General features: G+C 46.1%; 1 protein-coding gene across 10 annotated transcripts in view; it reads left to right on the forward strand.

The window, feature by feature from the left end:
- Nucleotides 1–26,082, forward strand: part of GRAMD1B (GRAM domain containing 1B) — a 110,309-nt gene that overhangs the window by 65,880 nt on the left and 18,347 nt on the right. For 9 of the 10 annotated variants that reach the window (XM_057425923.1, XM_057425918.1, XM_057425917.1 and 6 more), the window contains one exon: nt 19,672–19,882. In XM_057425923.1, coding sequence (XP_057281906.1) covers nt 19,672–19,882 — 211 coding nt within the window. Of the gene's footprint in view, nt 1–11,733; nt 11,921–19,671; nt 19,883–26,082 lie in introns of those variants that run through there. The other variant, XM_057425925.1, reaches the window with a different exon arrangement.

Consider the following 26,082-nt stretch of genomic DNA (forward strand, 5'->3'; position numbering starts at 1 on the left):
ACTCCTTATAAATTCTGCAAATGGATCTTAGGACTCGGAACGTTCCCATTTGCTGTCGATGCAGCAGGAAGAGGAAACCGTATTAATAGGTCACTTGTCTCTCCCTGCATCCAGAATATTCTGACCATTTTGGCTGAACCTCTGTCCATAAAGTACAGTTTCTATCCTTCTCTCTCAACAGAAAGAAACGTCACGATGCTGTGTAAGGTGACCCAGAGAACAGCTTTGAAGAGTATTGACAGATCTATTTTGTAACTGGTTTCATAGCTTGATGAAGTGGTTCACAGCAGGTTTTGTGCTAATTTCTCTGGGCTTTTCAGTAGTGGGAAGTGCTAGTAAGCAATTAGGAGCCTAATCCAAGTGCACAAATGTCAAGGAAAAACCTTGCATGTAATTCACTGTGCTCGCAATCACTGAGCCAGAAATAGAACCAAGATCAGACCAGTTTTTGTCCTGGACTGCCATGTTGAATTAATGCCTTCGGTGGTAATATGGTACAAAGGACATGTGAAGTGACTATTTTAGTAAAATATATATATATATATATATATATATATAAAATTACAGTGGAAGGAGGCTATTTGAAGAAAACCCGAGTCAGTCTGAAGCCCTTGCTCTGAGGCTTGGTTTGCTGAAGCTCTGTGTGATGACAGACATGCAAAAGTAGCCCTTTTGTGTCTTCTGCTTGTTATGTGGTATGGTTTTGGCATTAGGTTTTGATTTAAAATTGGATGACCATGTGTAATTTTATTCTGTAATACGTGTCTGTGTGCTTACTGAAACCTCTCTGAGGGCAATGAGGTAGAAGAGCTCTTTGACTTACACCATGAAGACATTGTGCTTTGCAGAGTCAACACCCAGCATCTCTCCTTGAGCTGCAGATTATTTTGGCTAATTGAATCCTCATCATTTGTTTTGCTCTAAAATGGTCTTTTCTGCTTATCAGTGGGTAAAATCGCCTTGTGCTCTCTCTGGTCCTTCAGCAGCCTCATACATGTCAAGTGAAGGGCAAACTGCTTGGGAACTGGTCTGGAATTCCGCAGCCATTGCTTGTTCAGGGCCTTAAACTGAGATGAATGAGGCTGCAGTGAGGCTCCTCTAGAGATTATTTTCCTCAGTTATGCAGGAGGAAAAAGCATGGAAAGAGGCAAATTGAGTTGAGAGGAGGCTTTAGATAACATTTTGCAGGTTCTCTTTTCCACTCTTCAAACTGTTTAAGTCCTTGCTCCCTTCAAATGAGAAGCAAGGACCTGCCTGTTGGCACTGGAAGTCACAAGAAGCCAGTTTTAAACCTTAATCTGTCACTAGCCACTTGTATCACAATCTTGCCTCTGCCCCAGGTTCTATGTCTGCAAAATGCCCCGTTCTTATATATAGTATGCTATATAGTATCTGCAAATATATATATTGCTATGCCACTCGTCCTTTGCGCTCCCTTTCACAAGCACAGCTTGCTATTTACATGTAACAAGAGCTAGAAATGGTATGTTGAACAGTGATTCACTCTGCATGTGTTAATAGTTCTGCTGAACTAAACAGAAACACTCAGGTACTTAATGTTTCTACTTGATCAAGGCTATTCTGCTCAACAAGTGGGTATGGTAAGGTCTGAAAGAGCCAAATACTGCAATCGAAGCTCTTGTGGCACATTATGCAAGAATTACTGCATCCTGGTCGAGATGTCTTTTGCTTAATCACATTTGTCAGCTGAAATTCCTCTTGGGAACAAGACTTTTCTTTGCTCTCTGTTCTAAACTAGTTAGTGGTATTCCTTTGGTTGATTAAGCAGTGTGTTTGTGGTTGAATCTTCCCTTGTGTGCCTCTGATTTGAGTCCTGGTCAGAAAGTGCATCTGAATGGCAGGCTGCCACTATTAGTAGTATTGTGATAATTAATACTTATTATGAATGGTAAGTGCTAATTTCAGTATTTTGACTCTGGTGAAAGGAAATTGTATAAATTGAGATATAATAGTATCCAAATATACAGTATCAAAGTTAGGGGAACGGAGACCGACCCAAACAAGTGCTGCACATAAACTTTTCTTCCCCTCCTGCAACTTCAGTATGTTCTTGCAGAGCTGAACACAAGATGGTGGCACATTCCCTGGGCCTCTCTTTTAGTAAAGTTTTCCATTTGGTCAATGTTAGGTGTATGCTGTTGATTATACTTTATATTTCCAGAGGTTTATTCTCCATAAGCATTTTTCCTGGACAGAATGCTCTCTGTGGACACAGCCAAGTGACCCTGGGGGGAGATGCTCTGCTTATTTTCAACTAACATAAGATGTAAATGCTGCCATTCTCATCTGACAGTGTCACAGGCACTCTATGCATATGGAAAAGGAGCAGAGAAGGAGGAATTTGGGTTTAGGTTGGTGGGAGGGGGAATATGTATTTAGGGTATATATTTTGAATCCTTTTCAAACCACTTGGAATACCAGGTTTGGAAGAATGTGGCTTGACTACACCTAATTTCAGGCCTTGGAACGGCAAGAAGGGAAATGGAGGAGAAAATAGATTGAATGAAAAAGACTTGGGGAGGGAAGGAGGAGGTATGTATTCAGAAGCAGCAAAGATTTGGTAACAGAATAAAGCATCCACATATGCACATGATAGAAGGCACCAAATTAACGGGGTTTATCTTTAGTGTAATAACAGTTCTCTTTAACGAGAGTCATTCCTTTAATGAAATACTAAGCAAACAAACCTGTTTAAATGACAGGAGAAAGAGATGGCAAGGTCTGAGGATTCCACGTTGGCAAGGTCTCATCCTTGTGCAGTGATGACACACGAAGTGCTGTGAATTAAAAGGTTTGCACTGGAGACAGAGGCGTTTTAGAAAGCTGGCAGCGTGCTGGAGCTGTAATTTTGGTGTATTTCTGACCCTCTAGGAATAGAAATAAAGCAACTATAGAGCTCTGAAAGCAGTGCCCTCTGCTCATGAGGAAGGAGATGGGGTTGTGGCTGGAATTTAGGTTTTTCTAGAGCTGTCAGCTGTTTAAAAAGCAGAGTTCTCGTGCGGTGGCCTTCAATCTGATGTACATTTTAGGAATGAGGTTTGGGAGATGAACTGTTGCTTAACTGCAGGCTGTGAAAGCAGATACGTGTCTAGGGCGTGGAGCTTAGAGAAGCTGAGCAATATTCAGTGGCTGGCTGAAGGCAGTAAAACTACATCATTGCTTCAGGTGCCTGTTATGTTATTTTCCCCCAGCATTTCCGACAGGCTTTCCATTGGTTCTTCCAGGTTTCTGTTTTAAGGACAGGTGAGGGTATAAATGATTTTGGAAACGGATCTAAGATTGTATTGTTTGACAGTGGGAGAGCCTTTTAAAAGAAGGGCCTTGCTCCATTGGACTGGGCTGCTCCTGTTAGGAAAATTACGGAAAGCAGAGTTAGAGACATGAAAAAAGGGTGATGGAATTGAGGCATTAATCCATGCTCCTGCCAGTGCAGGACAGTTCCCTACTGTTTGCCTTTACTAATGGTTAGCTAATGCTGTTTATAAACATGACAAGTGAATGAGTTTCTACCACTTCTCTCATGCTCTTGGCTGCAAGGATCTGACTTCAGCCTCATTTTTTCCCACAACGGAATAGAATAGCATTGCTTGTTGTTATAAAACCTTCTACTACTGCTTCTCTTTCTCTTTGATGTTTACATTCTTCAAATACTTGTTGACCACTTCACTTTGTTTGCCCTTCGAGTTTCCTTTAATAAATAAGCCTCATGAATACTGTGATGTTTTTGTTGCTATCCTTTGAACTTGTTTCTCTGCAAGAATAGCTTTCTGATTCTATGACGGCGCCCTTATAATAAAGTTAGTGGTAGAGATTAACTGATCATACAGAGCGTGTATTTCACCAGCTTCCATGAGAAGTGATTGATCGGATTTACGCAGCTCTGAATCACATTAGTCCTTCCTGCCCCTATATCATGCTGCAAGAACACGTCTAATTTGCTTTGTGCTCTTACCCTGCGCACTGAGGAGCCGCGCTGCTTGCTTGCTTTCTATGTATTGCTGGGCCTGACGTTGTGTTTCCCCCCTTATACCTGTTTGGAGTAGGTACAAAACCAAGGGCAGTGGTAGAGCAGCATTCTTTATGCTTTGCCCAGAAGAGAATCACAGTCTCTGTTTGTATTGCTTGTGAGGTAGGCTTTTGTATGTGTGTTTATATGCACTGTCAGTATGAGTCACATTGCTACCTTCTGCGCTTTCTAACCCCTCTGTAGAAGCTGGCCTTCCAAGGAGTTTATGTTTGGAAACACCCCTATGCTGAAGACAAATATTCTCCTCTTGCTGGCTGTGCTGCCTGCTGTTGTATTAGGGAAGGAGATGGTATGTGTTGTGTCTGATAAGGTTTAGAGAAGGCTGCACAGTCCCTCCAGCCCAACAAGATAAAATGTAGAAATGACTAAATAGAGTGATCTGTGGGAGTAAGGAAGTTGAATTTAGAGGTAATTGGGATGCTTCGGTCCATGCTGACTGCTCTGCTCCTTTGTCATCACAGAAGCACTCCCTGGTGGCTTTTATAACGGGGATTAGAGGGATATTTAATAAAGCTCTTCTGAAGTGCCCCTGCAAAAATGCTTGGGGCACCAGGCGTGTGCAACAGCGTGGAGAAGCTGTACCAGGGCAGTCGAACAGGTAGGTAAGAGCAGGAGAAAGGAAGAGGTCCTGGTATCTCACAGCTGACATCAGTGTCTGGAGCGAGGAGCAGCCAGGGTTAACCGAGCTCCAGCGATGTGGGCTACAGGGCATTCTTAAAGAGACAGTGGGAGCTTTTCTTTCCAGTGGGCAGCAGCCAGTTCAGATGCCAGAGCTGGGTAGCCAGTTGCAAAGAAGGCTTTGTTTCAGCCATGCCAAGCCGTTATCGGAGCGAGGAATCTGTCAACCACTTTTGAGAGCATAAAATGCATCGGAGCAGTGAGATTCTTGCCTGCTTTAATGGTCTCTCTCCCCTCAGCAGAACTGCTTCTGCCTGCAGTTTAAATGGTGGTTTCGGAGCCAGAGAGCAGAGGAGCAGGGAAGACACGAAGCTTCACCCCGGGCAATGCGATGTGCTAACAGGTGGCGATGCCATCATTGAGCTCTTCGTTTCTCGCCTCCCAGGCAGGCAGGAGGACTCCTTCCTGTGGATGCAGGTTCCTTTGTGTCTGTGTGTGCATGCTGAGGTCAGGCAGTTCCTCAGGAAAAAGGATTCCCTGATGCAGTGCAGGGCTGGGATGGAGATACAGAGGGTCGGGTGGAAGGGGTGAGAGTGTGGGGAGGGAAGACTCTGGTGGAGCAGTGCTCTGTCTTCATGGGAGTAAAGGCTGCACTGAGTTAGCTGTTTTAGTGTTAGTGAGTCTCTGGGTGAGCCCAGCAGGTAATAGGAATCTGAACCCATCCTGGAAGAGTGTCAGGCAAGGTTAAGAAGGTGGGTGAGAGTGGGGAAGAATCCAATGTGTGTGAATGGGTGTTGGGATTGACATCAGGAGTCCGTAGGTAGGGACTAGGGTAGTGCTTTGGAAGAAGGCTTTAGGAAGCTGCTTTTGGTGGGGATAAACAGGTTGGAACAGTCCAGAGGAATGGTGAAGCTGGCGGAACTGAATGACATGACGTAGAAGCGCACACTGCACCAGTCAGTGCTAAAGACAGACATCAGGCCCTTTTAGGGCCCTTTTCCTCTTCCTTCTCTACATAAATCTACTCGTAGGTCTGAGCTGTTTCAGCTGGGTGCAGTGTGGAATAAGGAGCCAGAGGGGTGGTGGAGGGATTGGAGTGGGGCATGTCTGTACCAGGAGACCGGAGGCCAGCCCCTGGCACAGAGCAGCCGATGTGCATTTTGCTCTCCCCAGTGGCAGCTATTGAAGCTTTATCCAGCTGTCAGGGAATTCTCTCTTTGTGCTGAGCTTGCATAGGAACAGCATATCTGAGGGAGCAGAGCGGGATGTGGCTTTGTCATCTTCGGAGTGGTATGCCAAGAACGTGATGTGTTTGGGTTGGGTTTGAGGTGCAGTTTTGCTGCTGCTTGTCCCCTGGTGGCTACCTTCACAATATAACGGGAAGTACAATGGCATGATATTCAACTCCATCCTGAAGGGATAAGAAAAGAAGGATACATGGCTAATGGAGGCACTACTGTAATGATTCCACAGGAACGTGTAACTAATAGGTGATCTCCTGTTTCCGTTGCTGTTTTCCTTTGTGTGTGTGATACTTGTCCCCTGGTCAACCTGTTGTTTTGCTTTTCTCTTCATCCTCTCTCAAGCTGGGCATGGAGCTGGGATGCACTCGGTCCCTGGGAGTCGAAGGTGCCTCCCTTGATTGCAGCAGGGCTTGAAATCAGTGCAGCCTCTTTGTCTTTGTGCCTTTCAATGCACGGTTGAAGTCTTGCACTGTAAGCTTCTCACGGGGAGGGCCCTGTCTGCCTACAACCTGGCCAGTCCTCAGCACGGTGCTCTAAACCAAATAAGTACTGGAGTTAGTTTTATTAGTGCTTGATCTTGGAGAAATCAGTTAAAGTTACTGATGTGCTTATTATTCTTCATTTTCAAGCATGCTGATTGTCAGCAGCACAAGTGTTTCTGGGGTAAAATATGCACCAGCTTATCATCAGTGGGCTAGAATAGAACATATCATGGTTTTGGAGGAAAACAAGAGATGGATTTAGTATCAAGTAGAAGCTGGCAGAGGATTTAGGGATATGTATGTGTCTTTGTAATGTATGATTAGAAACTCAAGTCTGAGAATTTCTGGAAGGCCAGTTCAGCCACCCTTTTCCACTGCATCATCCCAGTTTCCAGACTGGGAGCTATTACCTGCCTGTGGTCCATGATGCATTTGTTTTGTGCTCTCCTTTTATTCTGCCCAGGGTGTAATGCCTGCCTAAACTGGGATGTTTATGAAAGCAATAGCTGTAGTTACTATAGGGATCTTGGGCAGTTCCACATGTTATGGCAGTGGCCGCTGAAGAAGCTGTCTGGAAATACACTGGCCATGCTAGAAGTGTTTGTCCTGTGTGATGTAGCTCTTGCTCAGCCATTTCACTCCCCGCACACTCTTTGCTAGCATCCTTTCACCTTGCCTGCTTTTGGCTTTCCACATGCCCATTGTTTGAGCGTGGTGCTGCGGACAACAGGTAGGGCTGTGTTTCCTAGGTGAGGTGGGACCTGCTCCTTGTGAACGCCTTGAATTCTGTGTGGTTCCTTTTGTGCAATTAAGGAAAGCTAATTAGCTCCTTTTAGTGCAGCCTCCTTGCAGAGGTAGCTGACCTCTTGTTAATCCTGGATTAAGTTCTTACCAAGAACTGGCTCTTTGTGTGTCCCAGTTAAGACGTTGACACTTTGTTCTCTCTCTCCTTGTTCTCCTCCTCCCCCTCTTCCTCTCCATGCCTTTGAGCACATGATTGCCTGCCTCCTCCATCCCCCACTACTGTAGGAATCCATGTGCTCTTAGCAGCCACTGTATCCTGCTCCATGAAAACGCCATTGTCAGCTCAGAGTTCTCTAAAATGCTTTTTTGCTTGATCTGGTACCTGTCTGGGAGCTCATTCTATGGGAGAGAGAAGGGAGACTTTTGGCAGTGCTCCTTATTGCTTAATAGGGTGAGAATACTGTGGGGTTTGGAGAATAGCGCCCGTTCTGTACGCTGGAGGGATGCTCCATGGTCTGAGCAGAAGCCAGCAAACAGGACCACACATCCCAGTCAGAGAACTCGCCCTGTACAATGCTGTGCATTCAGAAGCAGAGCCCGTATCTTCATAGTTAAGGAGGAGAGCAGCTTCTGTGCTCCAACAGTGGTATGAGCAGAAATAGCCAACATGTGCAAAGTAGTAATTACCAGCCATCTGCATCAGTTAACCACTAATGCTAATCCTACTTGGAGATCTTGAGGCTGCAGCACTGTGAGTTTTCCCCGAGGATACGCTTTCTTGCACATTTCTGCTATGTCTTTGAAGACAAGGCCAGAAGTACTATGGAAGTGTAAGTGTCCCTGGTTCTCTTCTGAGCTCAGCTGGAAAGTAAAGATGGTGGGGAATAACTGTTTCAATCCTTTAAGCCCTCAAACTAGAGCGTATTAAAATTGAACAAAGAATTATTGGGAAGGGGGACTGAAAAATCTTGTGTATTTTCAAAGCCATGGTCCCAAACACTTTGCAGAGACCTTGAAAGACTGCAGTTTGCTTCCCTATCACTGGTTAGGCTTACAGGGAGGGTAAGCCATACCAGTTTGAGATAGCGTTTATGTCAAACCTACCTGCTGCTCTGTAGGCCTGGATCTTCAGTCACTGGACTGTCTTGTGTGTATCTATCATCAGCCCTGGGCTTTAATGACTCGGACAATGCATTGTTTCTTCTCACCTGAGAGATGCAATATGCATGAGTGTGCTTGTGTTACGGCTGGGTCTGAGACAGCAAAACAGAAACCAGCCCTCCAGCAGGCAGTAAAGGTATGGCTTCTGCTGAAGAACCTGCCACAGATAGGCCTGATCTGAATTAGAACATCCTGGGAGGGAGTGCTCCTGATGTATGACCTTCCACCTTGCTGTAGGGGTTGGTATTCCGGCTGTGGTGTGTGACCATGTCATGCCACAGATAGCTCACCACTCACTCCTCCTGCAGCTGTCCTTCACACATGAAATAATGCCCTAGTGCTTGGCTGGATTCTTTAGTACCAGGGCAAAGGCTGAGAGGCATACCTGCAAGCAACCCTGGGTTGAGCCTTGTGGATGTGATGAAGTTTGTAAAGCTTTTGATACGTGGCATGATATTTCAAATTACCCATACCTCTGCCTCTTGCATGCTATCCCAGATAAACCTAAGAAGCTTTTCTCTAAGTCCTGCATTTCTGCCATTGCTCTCACAGTGTTTTTGGAAGCAGAACTCTCATTTTATTCATCTTCTTTCCCGACAAGTCTGAAGAATGGGTAGGCCTTAAACTCCTGTATTGAGTCTATCCTACCGCTTCTGCTTTGGGTCTCCGTGTTCTCTATGGCTCCAAATCTGAGAGTAGCCATTAGACTGAATTTCCTCATGGCCTTTAGGGCAGCATAGCTCTCATGCGACTTACGAAAGTAGAATCTTGTTCAGACCTTGATAGTCAGTCAGTCATGGCAAAATGCGTAGAGGCTGAGACACTTCCACCTATCTTCAAGCATCTTTGAAAGCCATAAGAAAAAAAAGCACTGAAAGACTCCTAGGCTCTAAACCAAAATGGGACCATTCAGATACCTCTGAAAGCCCTGTTGAATGCAAGGTATAAGACTCTCCTGAATTGATTTTTGCTTGAGCTACAGAACAGCATTTAGGAAACCATAAAACCTTGTGTAATAGTGCTTGCCACAGATGGCTAATCTAGCCTTGAATTAGTTACAGTGGTTAGTTCTGTTTACATCCAAAAATGCCTCTCTTGTCTTTCAGCTCTTGGTACTGTTGCACTTTCATCTGTTACCTGCTTTTATCAAACTCCTGTTCCAGGTGATCATGTAAAGCTCGTCATTCCTTGCACTCCAGTCTGTGTTGGATGGATTCAGTGGCACTATCTTTACTGTTTGTTGCTCTTACCTGAACCCTGTCCAGTTTAGCCACATTGTTCACGTCCTGAAACCAGGTACAGTCATTTCCAGTGGGAGTCACACCATCCCTGGGTATGGAGGTCCCATTGCACTGGACACAGGGAATGGGAAAGTTTGTATGTTCCATGCCATTTTCTTTAAACCTGTTTGTAAATGCACCAGTTCACAAGCTCTTGAAACTTGTGATAGTCATGTATGAAAATGAAAAGCCAAGGTGCAAGTTCTAGTGGCTCTGCTGCTCACCTTGGGTTTTCTGACTGGATAATGACATTCTTGCTCGTGCTTAGGTTTGTATTGGGGAAGTGCTTCAGTGTTTCCAGTGAGGACCACAAGACGTGGGTTTCTCAGTTGCAAAACACACCAGGTTTACCTATAAACACGGGAACCTGGTCCAATGAATTGAAGGTTAGAGTCTGGAGAAGAAGGCATTGCAAACTTTAGAGAGATTTCTGTGTTGGCAGAAGGTCATTGTGTGCGAGGACAAAACCACTTCATTGCCAGTTACTTAGCTTTACAACTTAGTTAGAGACCGTTCATTTCCATGCACCCAGAAAGCTCCATCCTTATGGGGACTTGCAGATTTAAAGCCTAAAGTGAGATGTTGCTGGATGAAGTGACAAATACGTTGTCAGCTTTTGTGATTTTGGTACAGATTCATTTTGTTTGTAAATCTCCAATGCCTGTAAACATGGAACTACAAGGGAAATATTATAACACAAGTTGAACTGAAGAGAAAAGCTTGAGAAAGGACCTGAACAAATGTGCAATGGAATTAGAGGTATGAAAACCAGACTTTCCTAGATGAAATTACATTTTATGTGCCAAGTTTATGTTTGGGGTGAAAGTTGATGTATTTTAGATGCTTGTAGTTGGCAGCACTGTAAATGGAGAAGGTGAAGAAAGAAAGCACTATGGTCCCTCATGGCACAAAGAGGATGCTGATGGATCTCTTAATGGAGCAATGCATTTGTGAGAATAGTGGCATATACACAATGAACCCATGTGCATCTATGTGTGTCCTTTGAGCAATATGAAGAAGAGGATGGTACTGTTGTACTGCCTGGATAAAGGCATGTATGGTGATAGCGTTTTCCATTTAAAATCATGTGCAGCATTTGAATTGCAGCAGTCTGCTTGAGCACTGATTCTCAAGTGCAGAGCACCTCCTGCTCCCACTGATTTTGATTATAATGAAATGATGGATAATCAGCCTTTTGGAAAGATGCTTTTTTTTGTGTCATTAGCATGAAAACTGTGATTGCTTCTATAAAGTGAAGAGAGAACGGTCACCTCTGTGTAAGGAATGGATGAAATGCAACAAAAGAAGGGAAAGGGCCTCCATCCTTCAGCCTATGGAGTTTATATTGTACTATGAGAGTCCTTGAGAGGGACTGAAACCTTCTTATTCTGGGATAAAGATGTCCACGAGTGGGTGTGTGGTGTTAAAGCGAGGTGTATGTCCCTCAGTGAACCACCACATACTAATGCTGCTCTAGGGTGGTAAACTTGGCTTGATAACCTGCCTTTTAAAATCCCAGGCCTGTTTGCACACGGCTAGGCATGAAAAATGAAGCATCTCGCTTTCCAGATGAAGCAAGCTAAATAGAGTTGAGGTCACCTTAACTCCGAGTGAGTGTGTCCTCACGGTGTTTAACTCGGTTTAGATAATCCACTTCCCCAGTTAATTAGGGTTTAATTTCCCCTGCTGTTCCTGCATCGACACGCTCCCGGGTTTCCAAACTTTCTCCCATGTGCATGAATGGGCCGGTGTGTGCACAGCGAGGATGAGGACGGTCGCCTCAACCTGTAGGATCCTCGCTTGTCGGCTTTGCCGGGCTTGATGGGCGGCATCTGGAAGTGGCAGGTAGAATAGGGGGGACACCGGGGAGATGCTGCATGTCCCCCCCCACACACACTGCTCTGTCTGGAGAAGGGGAACAACGAAGGCATGAAGGGGGCTGCATTATGTAAAGCAGCAGCTCTTGTCTGCGTGCGCACGCGTGTGTGTGCTGCTGTGCGCGTGTGAAAGAGCCAGCAGCGACGAGGGGGGGGGGGGGCTGGAGAGCAGCAGGGGCCGAGCCACACGAACCACCACCATCAGCACACAGAGTGGGGAGGGAGGGAGGCTGAGCCATGGCAGGAGCCGCAGCACTATGCTGAGAGACGGGGCTCCCCGGGAGGAGCTCCTGGCACCCCCCGTCTCCCTGCTCCCTTCGGGAAGGGCTCTGAGATGGTGCAGGAGGTGAGTACCCTCCCACCTCACCGCTGGCCCACCCTCGCTCGCCCCCCGCCACGCACGAGTGCATGAATGAATGAATTCCTAGCCGCTCCGCGCCGCACTACGGTCCCTAATGGCTACCAGGTTAGTGTTACTCTCCTGTTCCTTCTGCTGATGCCTCCCTTCCTCTCTCCCCTCCGCGTCCGTACGTGCCGTGTGTGCATGGATGTGTGTGGAAGGGGCGTGCGTGCTGTGCTCGGCACAGGTCTGCCGAGCAAATCTACCACCGGAGACACAAGCTTCCAAGGCAGATTAAATCTGGAGTCCATGTTGGTTGCCGCTGCTGCTCCTTTCTGTTTGGGGGACTTGAAAGCAGACAGCGTGACATCATGTTGCAGAGATGCTTCGTTTCTTTTCCCTTCCCCAGGCTGATTCCTTCCTCCCCCCCCGCCTTGTTCTCCCCCGAGCACGCACCCTACCTCTCCCACAGTGGAATTGCTAAAGCAGCCTTTTTGATTGTTTGAAACCACCGATGGGCAAATCTGATTGTGTGCATTTTCAGCTTCCATTCCCCTCACCCCTCCTCCTTTCCCGTTCACGCCTGCTGTCTCCTCCATCTCCCCCCCCATCCCCAAAGGGGCAGTTACTGCTCTCATGGCAGCTGGGGCTATGGAGGGAGGCAGAAGGGGGTTGATGCCGGAGGGACAGGCGATGCGTCACGGGAGGGCAGCTGGAGCCGCTGCAGGAAGATGGTGTATTGGTTTGCCCATGTGCTCCCTTGCTCTCAAAAGGGCTCGGAGCATGCACACTGATGCCTTGCTTCTGCTCTGCATTCCTCGCTCTGTTTGTGTGATTGAAGTGATGGGGAGGGGTGGGATTTGTTTTGTGCTGCTTGTTTTAGGCGGTCCTCCAGTGCCTATACAGGTGGCTTTCGTTTTTTGGCAGTAGGAAATGGGGGGTGCTTATAGGCAGTGAAAATCTGCTGAACCCCCATTCACTAAAGCATTGCTGTTATTCAGATTACTGGTGATTAGCATTGTCCTGTCTGTCATGGAAAGCACTGATTCAGTACAGAGAATATATTCCTATTCCCTTGCTTCATTAAATCACATGCATATGCAGGAGAACTCCTTTTGAAGCTGGTGTATTTAGGATGGAGCTTGTGGTTTTGGCTCAGCGGGAAGGAAACTTCAAGCCGAATCTCAGAGATGTATTTCACCTCAGTGCAATAACTTTGGATGCCCAACGTTGTGCTAAGGGAAGCCTCCAACTGTCTGTGCCACTGAAAACCAGAAAGCTGGATGAAGCAAGAGAGAGTATGTTGTGTATGGGGACAAGCCTAAACCAGGTCCTCAGGACAAAGGGCTGTGTGTGACTCCAGCACTGAGGGTGTCTGACTCTTCTCAGTATCCCTTGACCCTCTCTGGTTTTAGGTGTCCGCTGGACACTGTATGGTTAGTGCAGAGGTGGGGGGATTGCGTGGAGGATATCAGGGCACGGGGCTGTGGAACTGTTGCATTGTTGCTTTCACAATGGTAAAGGGATGAAGCATCAAGAGATGAACAAAAGAAATCGATTTGGTCCCAGCTTTGACGATTACAGCATCTTCCATTAACTTATGAAAGCTGATGCTGATGAGCAGCAGGAGTGAGTGGGAAGCTGTGCAGCTCTGGCTTTGTCTTCTACTCCCCAGATACACAATATCCCTGTCCACCCCCGCTCTGTCACTGATAAGATGTGGTGTGAGGCTTCATTAGATGTTTAATCTGTGGTTTAAAAAAACCCTGCCACAAGGTTGGAATGTGTTGAGGGAGATGCTGCCTGTGCTGGGGCCAAAGTCCTGGGATGCTCATAGCCTTGCTATGTTACAGCAGGAGATAGGCAGAAGGGAAGAGTGCTTTTGCTGCTGTTGAGGTAATCTAGAAGGTGTACCATACATACATCCTCATCCAAAACGACCATGGATCTTTATCACTACCTATTTAGTGCTATATTGCATTATTCTCCCTGGGAACAATGCAGATGGACTGAGGTACAACAGCAACAATGCATCTCCAAACCATTGAGGGATTTTGCAGATAATGAGGTTTAAAATAAGCACGCTCAGATTTATTTGAACGTCACTTTTTATTCTTTGAGCTGTCAAGTTTTCAAACTTCCCTTCACATCAGGGATGGTTTAACACTGTCCTTCATTATCGTGTTTAATTATAGACAAGAACTTGCAAGCTCTGTTTTATCCCAAATCCTGGGCTCTGAGATTTTCAAGAGAGCATCAGATATTGCCTTTCTTGCTGTTAATTACAGGAGCCATTGGCACTGTGGTGGGAAGGAGAGGAAACAAAGCCCCTATCTGTTCCTTCTTTAGAAGTACAGCCATAGATGGAGTGACCGTGTTGGGGCCGCGTCTGAGACATGCCATCGGCCTCAGAGGGATGTGAAATTCTCCTTTTGCATTATTTCCCCTTTGTTTCTCCCCAGGTTTCATTGTATTATCCATCATACTTTGTTCCATGTGGTTTGCCTTCCACCAGAGCAAACCGAACTATATTAATCCGGGGGTGCTGGAGGGGTTTGGTGCATGATCTGTAACACGTGTTGGTTCTCTGCACATTAATGATCCTCCCTAAATCAGGGCCGTTGCATTATTGGACAGTATTGTTAAGATCTGTCTTGTTCTATTTTGACAGCATTTTCCAACTTTTGATTGGGATTTGCAATAGCTCCAGGTAAAAAGGGAGAGGTGGAGGCAGTGTTTCAGGTGCAGCAGAGTGGGAGCTTCTGTAAGATAGCAGGCTATTTGTCCATCAGAGTTGATAGTCTGTCTCTAGTGGTAACCAGTGTCAGATGGTTCAGACACAGACAATGGCATTGTTAATAATACATTTGACCAACCTTGCAGTGCTGTGTATGGGCAGAAGGCAAATGCCTTCCTAATGCTTGCAGTGATTTGCTAATCCCCTTGAGCAAAATAATTGCATTAATTTTGCCTCATGAATATGTGAAGATGCTATTGAATGTCATAGGAGGAGGGCACCATTCTGTGAAACGTCAGAACAATCACAGTAAATCTTTGACAAGGATGGACTTTTCTGTTAAAAACCAGTTGTTTAAATAACAAACAGAAATGAAGCTATCCCCACTATCCTTTTTAAAGCAATTGCCATGAAACACTGCTCAAAGTTTCTCTACAGCCCTCCAGGTATCACTGCTTTTTTAATGCAATGCTTGCTTTTCTCTCTTTTTTTACTGGGAGATGTAATGTAAGTATAGCATTTTGTTATTGCTTGTAGAACCATGCCAAGCCCAGGGAATTGCTGGAGGATATATGGAGGTTTTCATTCTTGGATTATCAATTTGAAGTGCGTGTAGGTTGGTGATGATCAAAAGTTGTTACCATCTGCTTGCTGTTTGGTAGACTGCATAATGAGTTTCTGAATCTCATCTTTTTCCACTGATGTCAGACTGTACCACAGAAAAGTATCTTTGTAGGCGTCTAATGAACCCCTTTACTAGCTGTTTCTGAGAAGAATTAACTCCTTTTGTACTACATCCAGGCTTGAGGTGCCTTCTTGACCTTGCAGCTTTTCCTGCTCTTTACAAGGCTTTATCAGTAGAGTTCTGTTTTATGCTTGAGGATCTCCCTCGCTCTTGTTTAGGAAAGTGTGTAAGCACAGGCTTGACTTTATTTGCACAGATTTCAGACAAGCAGAGTTCAATACATGCTGAAGTTCTTTGCTGTTTTGGAGGCATGTAGTGCTCAGCTGGCTATAGAATTAAGCCCAGCATTTGCAATGCTGTTGGTAACCCCAGTTCTGGGCCTTAAAGAGCTTACTATCAGGTAGGTGCTGTGGGCTGCAGGGAGATGCAAGCAACTGGAGCACATTTACTCTTGTAAAGTTGAGTTCTTTTGAGACCTGTGGCAGGCTTGGAGGCTGCTGACTAGCTTTCCAAACGGAGGAAGTCAGAGGGGGTTAGAAAGACACTGCAGGAAATGGTGTCATCTGTGTGTTTCTGCTGCTTGAGATGCTGGTGAACACGATGAAGGTGGGAGCATCATGTACCAGAAGCTGCCACTTGCTCGCATGAGCTGCCCTTGTAACAGATCCTTTGGTTTTTCACAATGTAGTGATTATTTTAGTTCACATCCTGCAACTGGCAGATTCAAATGGATGTGCTGTGTGTCCTCTTACTGTGTGTGTTACTGCCTGAGAGGAGAACAGGCTCTGTTGTAGTGGCAGGCAGGGTGATTATTGCAGATGTGGTAGGACGGACAGACTTTCATGTCAGTGCAGGGATGCTTGAATGTCATTCATGTAACAGACCCAAAAGTCAGGTTTCTTGTGGAGCTCTCCATTAAAGCATTGCAGAGTCCTAAGGCTTCCTTTATAGCTGTAAGTATCCCAGGCATAGCTTGTGGAATACAGACCGCAGCCATTCCCAAAGCTTCTGCTTGCTGAAGTCACTGTTCACTGGCTGGTTCAAATCTTTACAGGAGATGCTCTATTGGAGGAGGAAGTTTGTATTCTTCGTCTTGCCTTGCATGCTTGCTTTGTGGGGTGCTCAGGGTAGGGTATGATCAGGTAGCTTGTGTGTGCGTTGCCAATCTTCGTTCTTTTTCCACTACCCAAAGAAAAGCTCAGATATTGAGGCTTGTCCTCCACGTGACTGAACAGAATTTGGCCTTTTCCTGTCCGCATCACGCTTTCTCATGTAGTTTTTACTGCAGCTCCAATCATAAGACGAGCTGTTTCTCTTAGGCACAGCATGAACATAAACCAAGAAGACACACTCTGCCTGTGCACTCTATATCCTCCACCTAGGAGTAAAGGGCTGCTGCTTAGGTGGGCTTGTTTGTGTTCTGTCCCTCACTTAATCTGTTGCATCTACTAAAGGCTCCGCTGCGGGGGTATGGGAGGCCCTGAATGCGCTGTGGTCAATTAAGTCTGTAAAGCATTATTTATTACTATTATTTCATTTCAAAGTGGGTCAAGCCGTTTTGGCATTTCAGGCGCTGATTCCTGGTTCAATGGCAGGCCCTGGTCACTATGGCAACTGCAGAAAGCGTTCGTCATGGCTGTGCCTTGGGTTAGATTCAAACTTCAAGGACTGAGCAGGGAGTTTTTAGGGGCTCAGGGCAGGGGGAGGCGAGTGGGACGGCGCTGCAGGCTTGGGGGGTTTGTGCTCATCCTCGTATTCTACGCATGGAGCCCTCCATGTAATAACAAAGACTCAGTGTTGCCCAATCATCAGGTAGTGAGGTGCATTCAGACCTGAATTTGATCAGCTCTCCTGCCTTAAGCCTAAGAAGGCACCCTTGAAGCTGTGTGTTTTTCCCTATCTGCAAAGGTGCTAATTCATACATACCTAACACTATATGTACGGATGGATTGAGGTTGTTAAAGCATGCCGGAGATGCTCAGTGACTGGAAAATGAAGCTGGGAGACCAGAGAGTGCCTGAAATTGTGCTTGGCATCAAAGCCTACGGCTACAGCAGTGTGAACTGAGCCTGGACAAACGTATACGTGCCAATTTTAAGGGAGTTAGTGCTGATGGTGCTATGGGTTACTCGGCATGACTGAGGAGCTCTGTTAGACCGTGGGTGATACAGCTTGAACTGGCCTCCATAGCTGCATCTGTGCTAGGCATGCTAAGGCTGGTTTGGAGCACATATGTGTTCAGAGTGTAAAAACTGAGACTGTATCTTCCATGCTTGCGTGTGTGTGTATTGGAGCTAGTATTAATGTATTTACTGCAGTCCACAGAAGGTGGAATTTGTCTCATTTGATTACAGTTTGAATAGGACTACCAAACTTTTTAGTGGTCTCATCTGAGTTTCACATGCACACGGTGCAGCTGGTACAGTAACTGGTTCCATTGGGTTTTACTTTCGAAACAGTAAAAACTCCGTGCTCCTTCATACCTGCAACCTGAAAGCAAGCAGAACCTGGGCTGAATTTGACTTAGTCTGTGTTAAGAGTTGCGTGAAGCTGAAACTCAAGAGTGAAACTTGTGAGTGTGAACTCACATGAACTGAAAATGAGAAGGAGCTTGTGCATGCTAAACCCAAGTTTCACAGCAGAGGAGTATGTCTGTTCAAACAGATGTAGCACAGTGGGACGTGACTCAGGAACGTTGGCTTCAAATTCTTGCCTTGTATTTCTGGGGATCATCTTTAGTTCGGTTTTTGGTTTCAGGTATCATTTGGAGGGATTAAAGCTTGACTATTGCTACAGTTGTGCTGTACATGGAGTTGGGATTCAGTATTCCTGTGTCTTGACCAAGGAAAAGGGGCACACAGTTTGCTGTTGGTGTTTCTCTTACAGCTTATTGTGTGTGTGAGAGTGAAATTGATGATGATGTTTGCATAAGCAACTTTGTAGTGTTCCATCTGCCACTTGTTTAGGGAAAGTATCATCACTTGTGTGTTAAAACACACAGTGACCAAATAGAGGGTAATTTATGAGACCAGTTCATCCAGTACTAAACCGACCCAAATAAAGGAGTGTATTACGTTACCTAAACTAACACGTGTAAAATGGTTTTGGCATCTTCAGAGGTAAGAGGTGGCTGTGATTTTTATCTGAGAATGAAGGAGACCTCAGGCATGTTTTCAGAAAGGAAACAGTCCGCTTTAACTCCCCCACTGCACATCCCATTGTGAGAAGCGAACTTCAGTTTGCGGTATGTAATTGGGCTTAAATTATAGCCCTCGAGAGTTCAATTGTATTCACTTCTTCAGTTCAGTTCCCTCACCCTTTTCCTATTGCCTGCTCCTCTGCCTTGCTCAGATGTGGCTTTGCTTTCGAATGCTCAGAAGATAACAGGGTGCAGTAGCAACTCAGCATGGCAGAGTTAGCACGAAGGTCAGCCTTGGATCAGCCCAGGTTCCACTGTGACCTGCAGTTTGCAGAGTTGAACAATACCAGCAGGGAAGGCCTCAAAGATGTTTGGTCTGGCCATAACTAGTTTTGGCTGTTAAAGGAAATGAGTTACATGGGGAAAAATGGATGCAGCATGTGGTATTTTGAAGTGTCTGGCAGGAAGAAGAGGCATCAAAAGAGAAGGAACAGTGAGGAAATCTCAGTTTTCCTGTTCTGTATAAATACGTATGTAACTGGCTTTCTGGTTTAGGTGCAGGGCATTTACTGAAGTTCCATTCCCCCCGATGTTTTGTATCTTCTGTGAACCTCTGTCAGGTCTTGCTTTTCCCCAGTATGAAAGGGCAACTTCTCTTTCTTTAAATCATGAAAGCTTTTACGTCATAGCAAAACATTTCCATGCCCCATTCGAACTGGTGTGGGAAAGGATGGTTAGGTACAGGAAATCATGACTGTGGTGTCTGTCATTGTCACTCCCCTCCCAGTGCCCCATCGTTTTTGATGAGCTTGAATGGAGTGTTTCCTAAGAGACATGGTTCCATTTTTGTGCATCCTGTTGAGTCCAGTTAGACTTGCTGGAATAAAATAAAGGAGGGACATAGTGGGACCCTATTAAGAGTGGCCTCTATTGAGAACACACTGATATCTCTTTTGCTTTTGAGAGCAAGTTTAGGTTTCCTAAGCTCAGATCCTCCTTTTGAACCCTCAGAGCTGACAGGAGAGAATGAGTTCATTCTCTGTGGTCAGATGAACTGAAGAGTAGGTGGAGAAAGACACTGGCAAGCCGTTGTAGTTCCCTTTGCTGCTGGTAAATGGTAACTGCCTACAGCCTAATTTCACTGAGGATATAAGTCCTACGCGTGGCATTGGGCGCATCGCTTTGGGAAGCCAGATTTGTCTGCTGGGCTGGTGGAGATATCTGTGAGCGATGCTCCACGTCAAGGAGGGAATGCAGTTGCATTGGGTTTGAGCTGAAGATCATTAACCCTGCTCTTTCTTCCTTTGTCTCTGTAGTACTGCCAGTAACTCCAACCGCAGCACGCCTGCCTGCTCCCCGATCCTGCGCAAACGCTCCCGGTCCCCGACGCCGCAGGACTCCCAAGGAGACGCCATGGTGGAGAAAGGCTCGGACCACTCGTCAGACAAATCCCCTTCCACGCCGGAGCAGGGTGTACAGCGTAGCTGTTCCTCTCAGTCAGGCCGCAGCGGGGCCAAGAACTCCAAGGTGAGCAGCGAGCAAATGCCTTTGGGCAAGATGTGCATGTGTCCCCAGCTCTAAACTCTCTAATGCAGGACACTGGCTTTGTTCTGTGCCTTTTCCCCCGTAGCTAACTTTCCTCTTTCTTCCCCCATCATCCTTCTGGAGATTCTCCGAACTGGGAGCTATTTGTATAGGTCAGATTTTGGCACAGCTCTAGCATCCTTTCAGCATCCATGAGTTGCCGATGGCTTGTACGCAGCTCCGTAACAGTTTACGTAGGCTAACGATTTTGCAGTCAAGACCCTGTTTCTATGGGAGGCTCTGTGGTTTGGAGAAAGACCTTGGAAATCAGCTGGTTTTATAATCTGGAACATGAAGGGTCATGGAACAAATATAGGTTCCTCTGTGCAGACAGCCTAGAAAGGGCCCATGCATTTCTCCAGTCCGAAGCCCTGTGTTGAGATGAGGCTCAAGATGCATAGAATCAGTTGGCCAATCCTCTGTGCATTACATCCTATCAGTGCAGTATTTGACTGTCTTGGCAGGGCAGATGATGTTTTCCCTAGAAAGATACTGTGTCTTTTGGACCATATTTGAAACAGCCTTGTCTTTGCTGTTCTGAGGAGCAGGGTTGGGTGACTCAATTTTCTGTGAGCAAATGGGAGCCCTTGAAACACACATGGGAGCCAAATATAACCTTTGATTATAACCCTCATGTGAGTGGCATATTATAAGCTAGTTACGTGTGTATTTCCAGTGGTTTAAAGTGAAATGTTCCAGCCTGAACAACTTCATGGTGGCACAGGTATAGCTCTGATGGCTTGTATGAAACGAGTTGTTAGATCTTTGCCCGGATTTAGTGCTGGACACAAGAAGTCTTCATCCACTATGGCACAGGAGAAGTGTTCATCGACTCCCCTTTGTGGTCGCTGTCGGCAGAGGAAATGGGATTCACTGGCCCGCGTTCACTGGGCTGAACTGATCACTCACGGCTATGGGGAGAGTATGGGAGTTGAAAAGAGCAGGCAAAGAGTTTTCTCAGGATGGATCATTTAAGACCTGTCAGCTCTGAGGTTGCCCTTGAGGTCAGACTTGCTTCCTGTGTACTCAGCAACCTACAAACACCCCGCAGGGCAGCGGGACCGGATGACAGCATCAGGCATTACGGTGCCAGCAGTGTGTCCCCAAAGGAGAACCGTGCAGATGGGAGGCAGGCAGGATGCTGTGGTTATAGCCATGCTGGGGGACACTGTCTGGGAAATGGCATCCTTACTAAGGGGGAGTTACAGAAATGAGTTGCTGTGATTTAAGGCCATGGGAGTGCGATTCTCATCACCGTGGTGACTGTAAAGCTTGGCTTTATAAAAGGGAAGGGGGTATAATGTTTTCTGTTGGGTTTGTGGGTTTTCCTTCTCGTGATTTGCGAGGTAATTTTTCTTCTTTCCTTAATTTCTCTCTTTTCATTCCTGCATGCTTTCTCTCCGATTAAGTCACACAAGCGCCTCTCCAAAGTAAGCCTTCTTTTTTCTCTCCTGTCCCCCACTGTAGAATTGTCTCATCACTCAGAAACCCTCCCCGTGGTACTGAGCGGTGACCCCAGTAAGGCATTCTCCTGGTGCGGCTGTGAGAATGTCAGCAAGAGCTCAGCCCCGTGCCTGTAGCTGAAGCTGGTTTCACTTATATCACTGGGATCTCATTAATATTTGCTCACATGGTGTGAGAGCTGGCCTGTTCATCACATTCCTTCAATTACTTCTGACTAATTTTAGCCTTTGTTTTAAGGTTTGCTTTCCCTCCCCCTTGAAGCGAGCTGCTGTCTTTGCCAGGGAGAAATCTGCTGGCTTTGGTAGGCTGACAGTGCCGTAATCCCTTCTCTTTCCTTTCTTCTCACTTTATGCCTTCCAGAAACAAGAGTTGATCCCCACAACTTCTTGCTTGCTTTTTATGATGAATAGTAGCTCTGTGGCCAGTGATCTCAGCTTACTGCCCTCGCACGCTTCCCCGTGTGATGTAAATATTAAAGATCAGTGATTTCAAATGAATCCAGCTTAAACCTGTTAGAACAGACCTGTCCCAAATGAATTGTGAGAATTCATGGGCTCGCTCTCAAAGGTAATAAGTAGAAGATCCCTCTGTGGGTGCTTGGATTGGAGATAAGATCATTTGAGATTGACCTCGCATCTCTATGCTACCCTCAGAAGAGTGTACCAACCAGAAATGCGGATGGGATGCGTACTGGATACCGTGCCAGGCTGTTGGCATTTCCACATGTATACAAGGCAAGTTAAAACCAGAATGGCTTGGATGGCTTCATAATCCACGGAATCAATGCCTTGGCCTTTCCCCTGTTGATGCCTTAGGTTTCATTCTAGGCGAGTTCTCAGAGAGCAGTGAAGTCTGCAGTGCTGGCTTACTGTTTTTCCTTAGTCGTAGTGCCTCCTGTGTCCAGCCTGACCTTGCATGTTTGCTGGTGTCTGCTGGAAGCTTTGTTATGTCTTTTATTAGACAGATTGTCTTGTGCTTGGTAACTGTAGCTTAAACCACAACAGTGTGAAAGAAGCTCTATGGAAGATGCAGGTCTGGAGTAGCAAAGAGTCCTGAAAGGATTGCTGGTGAGTAGAGGTGTGTGGGTCAGGACAGGTCGTGGTAAGCTGGAGGTGCTTTGCCTAAGTTATGAAGAAGTTTGTTAGGAGAGGGACTGATGGGAAGAGCACTGGTAGGGAGTGGTGTATATGTCAGATGTGTGCATAGTGGTACTGTGATGAGCAGCACATGAGGATGAGAGGAAAACCCCAACAACTTTAAGAGAATTAGAGAAACAAGAGGGAAGTGGACCTCAAGGTGAGTTCCAGTGCAAGGAAGATAAAGCACAGAGGGAAGGGGATCCTGGGCATCGCCTCCCCAAGCCTCTGTCAGAGCCTGCTGCCTTGCTTACCATGGTCTGTGCACAAGGTGAGCCTAAAGCAGTGTCAGTCTCTTCTCTGTGCTCCCCAAGGTGGCTTTCTCCGGTATAAGGGGGGAATCTCGGGTGTAGTGCCCCCCCTGATTCTCCCCACACAGATGATGATGGTATTGTTAAGACAGGGAGAGGTTAGGAACAGAGCCTAAGATGTTAACATCTCCTTTCTCAGCCTCTTCTCCTCTCCCCGCCCGTCTTGAGCAAGAAGAATGGTCTCGTTTTCCAACCTGTCTCGCTAATGAAACGAACCAGCTTGAGCCCATGAGTTTGATGCTGTGTTTATACAATTGCTGACAGATCTGCTTGAAGTCTCTTTTGTCTGTTGTGTCAATTGTCATGCTGCAGCGTTGCCATCAGAGGGAGCGCTTCGCCAGGAGTTTTTAAGCACTGGATGACACCTCCAGGAAGTCTGTCCTGGAGAAAGAGCTTTGCCATAGCATCCATGATGTGGCATGGACCAAACCCCCGACAGGCCTGTGTCAGCATTAGGCTTTTACTGGCAAACACTGCTGCTTTCTGAACTTAGTAAAAAACCCCCCTTTTTGCTAACAGCCAGCAATGAAATACGTATTTTCAACTCTTCTGCTCCTGCTCACTGTTAAAAGTGATTTCCTTTCCCTTGTAAATCCTTCAGATTCTTCCCACTGTCTATCACTGATAATGAACGCTGAGGATGAATACCAGGTTAGGGGAAAACATGAGTTTTGATGTAGCCCCTGCAGCCTGTAGAACAGCTCAGAAAGGTCTCTTGTCTTCAAAGCAGGGTTGAAGTGGTTAGAACAGGTTCGTCTGTAGTCTTGGCCAGCTACATTGTGCAGAGCTCCGAGACTGGAGGTATCTTAACCTCATCGAGCCCTTGCTCCAGTGCTTAATCACTCTTGGGAACAGGCTTTTTCCTTCTACCCGAGTAGAATTTCCCTTACTGCAGCTTATGACCGTTGCACCTTGTCCTTTCAGTGTGCGATGATGAGAAGAGTTTGGCTGTGTCTTCTCATTTACCCCTGCCACTGGGTGGTATAATCCCCCTGTAAGTAGTAGGTGATGAAATACCGGTCATTTTGGACCAGGGTGAGGGATTTAGGAATAAATGTCCTCAATTTCTTTCAGTTACCTGGCCATAGGGGTTTAGAAGTGAGGTAAATAGCATAGATTTTGGAAGAAGGTCAGGAGAAAGGGCTCTGGAATCTGTTCCAAGCTCCACCCTCACCCTGGTTCTGTGCCTCTGTTTTCCCAATTGTAAAATGGACTCAGGGATACTGAGAGAGCTCTATGGCGTATCATTCACTTGGCAAAGGTTTCCATCCCCCTGGAAGTAGTAGGAGTGAGTTGCGATCCTGCTCCCAGTAATGCTGAAAGGTGGCAACTTGTGTTGGCATCAAGTTAGCAGGCTGAACTTTGTATGTGTGATCCACTGCTTCCTATTAGCACTGTAAAGCTGTAATCTTCCATAGCAGTATATGCAATACCATTAACCTATGAAGATTTAGAGGCAACACTATATTCATTAAAGGCTCATGGAAGATACCCCTTATTTTGCCTTCCTCAAGTTCTTCCTGGTTACAGCCACCATGTAACTGTGAACTCTGGTATCTGCGCCGGTAGCATCGTCTCTGCAACTCAGTTACATCTTCTCCTCTTCTGTGTGCGACTCCATTCCTCTGTTACTTATTTCTTTTCTCTTTTCAGTTCTAATGCTTATGGTTTCTTTTTCCAGTATGACAGACTTAACCTGCTCAAAGTAAGAATATGTTTTTCCTTTTTCTTTCTTCCCCCCCCCCCCCCCATTACACTGTCTCTTGGTTTTCATCATTCACATCCCCTATGTTCTGATTCTAAGTGAGTTAAAAAAGAAGGTAAATAATATTGAAGATAGATAGAAGGATTCAGTCTCCCTTCTCTTTGGACTGTTTTACCTGCACAACAGAGGTCGGGGGAAGGAATCTCCTCATGTTGAGGGAAGGCAAAAGATGAGGCTTGGATGTCAATATAATTGTGTGGAAGAGCTTAAGAAAGGAGGAGCTGCAGAGCTGCTTTACAGAGGAGTTGAAGTTTGGGGATGTTCAAATGCAAGGGGCCAAAAAGAGTTACTGCAGTGAATGCAGCAGAGGGGGATGAAGTCCTTTTGCAGTGTGCTGACACCGCAGCATGTGCACCCTGATTTAGGAGACAGAGCGATAGCGGTGTCTCTGTTTTGTCTATGCCAATTATAGCTTGATTATGCATCCTTTTCCCCCAGGAATTTGTGAGTTATGCCTTTTGCTCATTAAGGCAAACAGATGGCAGAACAGATCTGCAGGAAAACCACTCCCATCTCAGACAAGGTGGTGTGTATATGGTTTAAGATTAATTCCCCCAATTCTTTTCAGGACAGGCTGAATTCCAGAAGGCATTTTTCCATGTCCTACTTACAAAGGATGACTTCAACCAGACCCTTTATGAATGGAGGGTATGGCCAAGTATGGAAAAGTGTAGGAAGTAGAAGGAAATTCCTCTGGTTAGTTAATGAGCCATACTGTGTATTCAGTTCATATCCTATCCCCAGGATCTGGGGAAAGGTCTTAGGGATGTTCTTTTTAACATCAAACTCCTGTATTTTGGCCTGTGGCATATACTGTGTTACTGTGGGGGTTTGCGTTAGAAACCAGAGCAAGTGAAACTGGCAGCAATGCCCAAGGTTGCAAGGGTTCCTTCAGGAATGAGATCCCGATGCCAGTAGGGTTGTCTGCGGGAGTGGCATATAGGGGAACTGAAAGCAGGGGGGTGTAAAGAAAGAGCAGTGTGAGCAACCCCATGTCTACATAGAAATCTCTGGTCCAATCTGATCTCATTAACACTTGGTACTTACTTTCCTCTAATGAACATCCTGTACATCGTTGGTCCTGTTGTGGGCTATCCCAGTGCAGGTAGTTCTGCGTCTCTGTGAACGTGACCTTAACTCTGAGCAAAGCTTCCTCAGGCTCTGTTACAAGCTGGGGAACAGTCTGTTTCCCTTCAGCTTCCAAACTGGGTGACGAAACATTCCCAGTCCAAGGGTCAGAAGCAAGATGGCTTCAAAGAAAGAAATGCAGTGAAACATTGCTTCTATCCTTGGGTATTGCCTCAACTCTCCCATGTGCAATGTGGACATGCATTGCTGCCTGGGGGAGAAGAATGGGCACAGCCATGTAGTAGTAAAAGGCTACAGGGCTCCCAAGCTTCATTGCCCTTGTGTAAATCCACCCTAAAATGGGGGATGCCTATATTGCCAGTGCTGCTCTATGTCCCG

Source organism: Pezoporus wallicus, unplaced genomic scaffold (assembly GCF_028554395.1).
Source record: "Pezoporus wallicus isolate ANWC-B61680 ecotype Strahan unplaced genomic scaffold, APGP_CSIRO_Pwel_v1 contig_8797, whole genome shotgun sequence".
Taxonomy (NCBI): Eukaryota; Metazoa; Chordata; class Aves; order Psittaciformes; family Psittacidae; genus Pezoporus; species Pezoporus wallicus.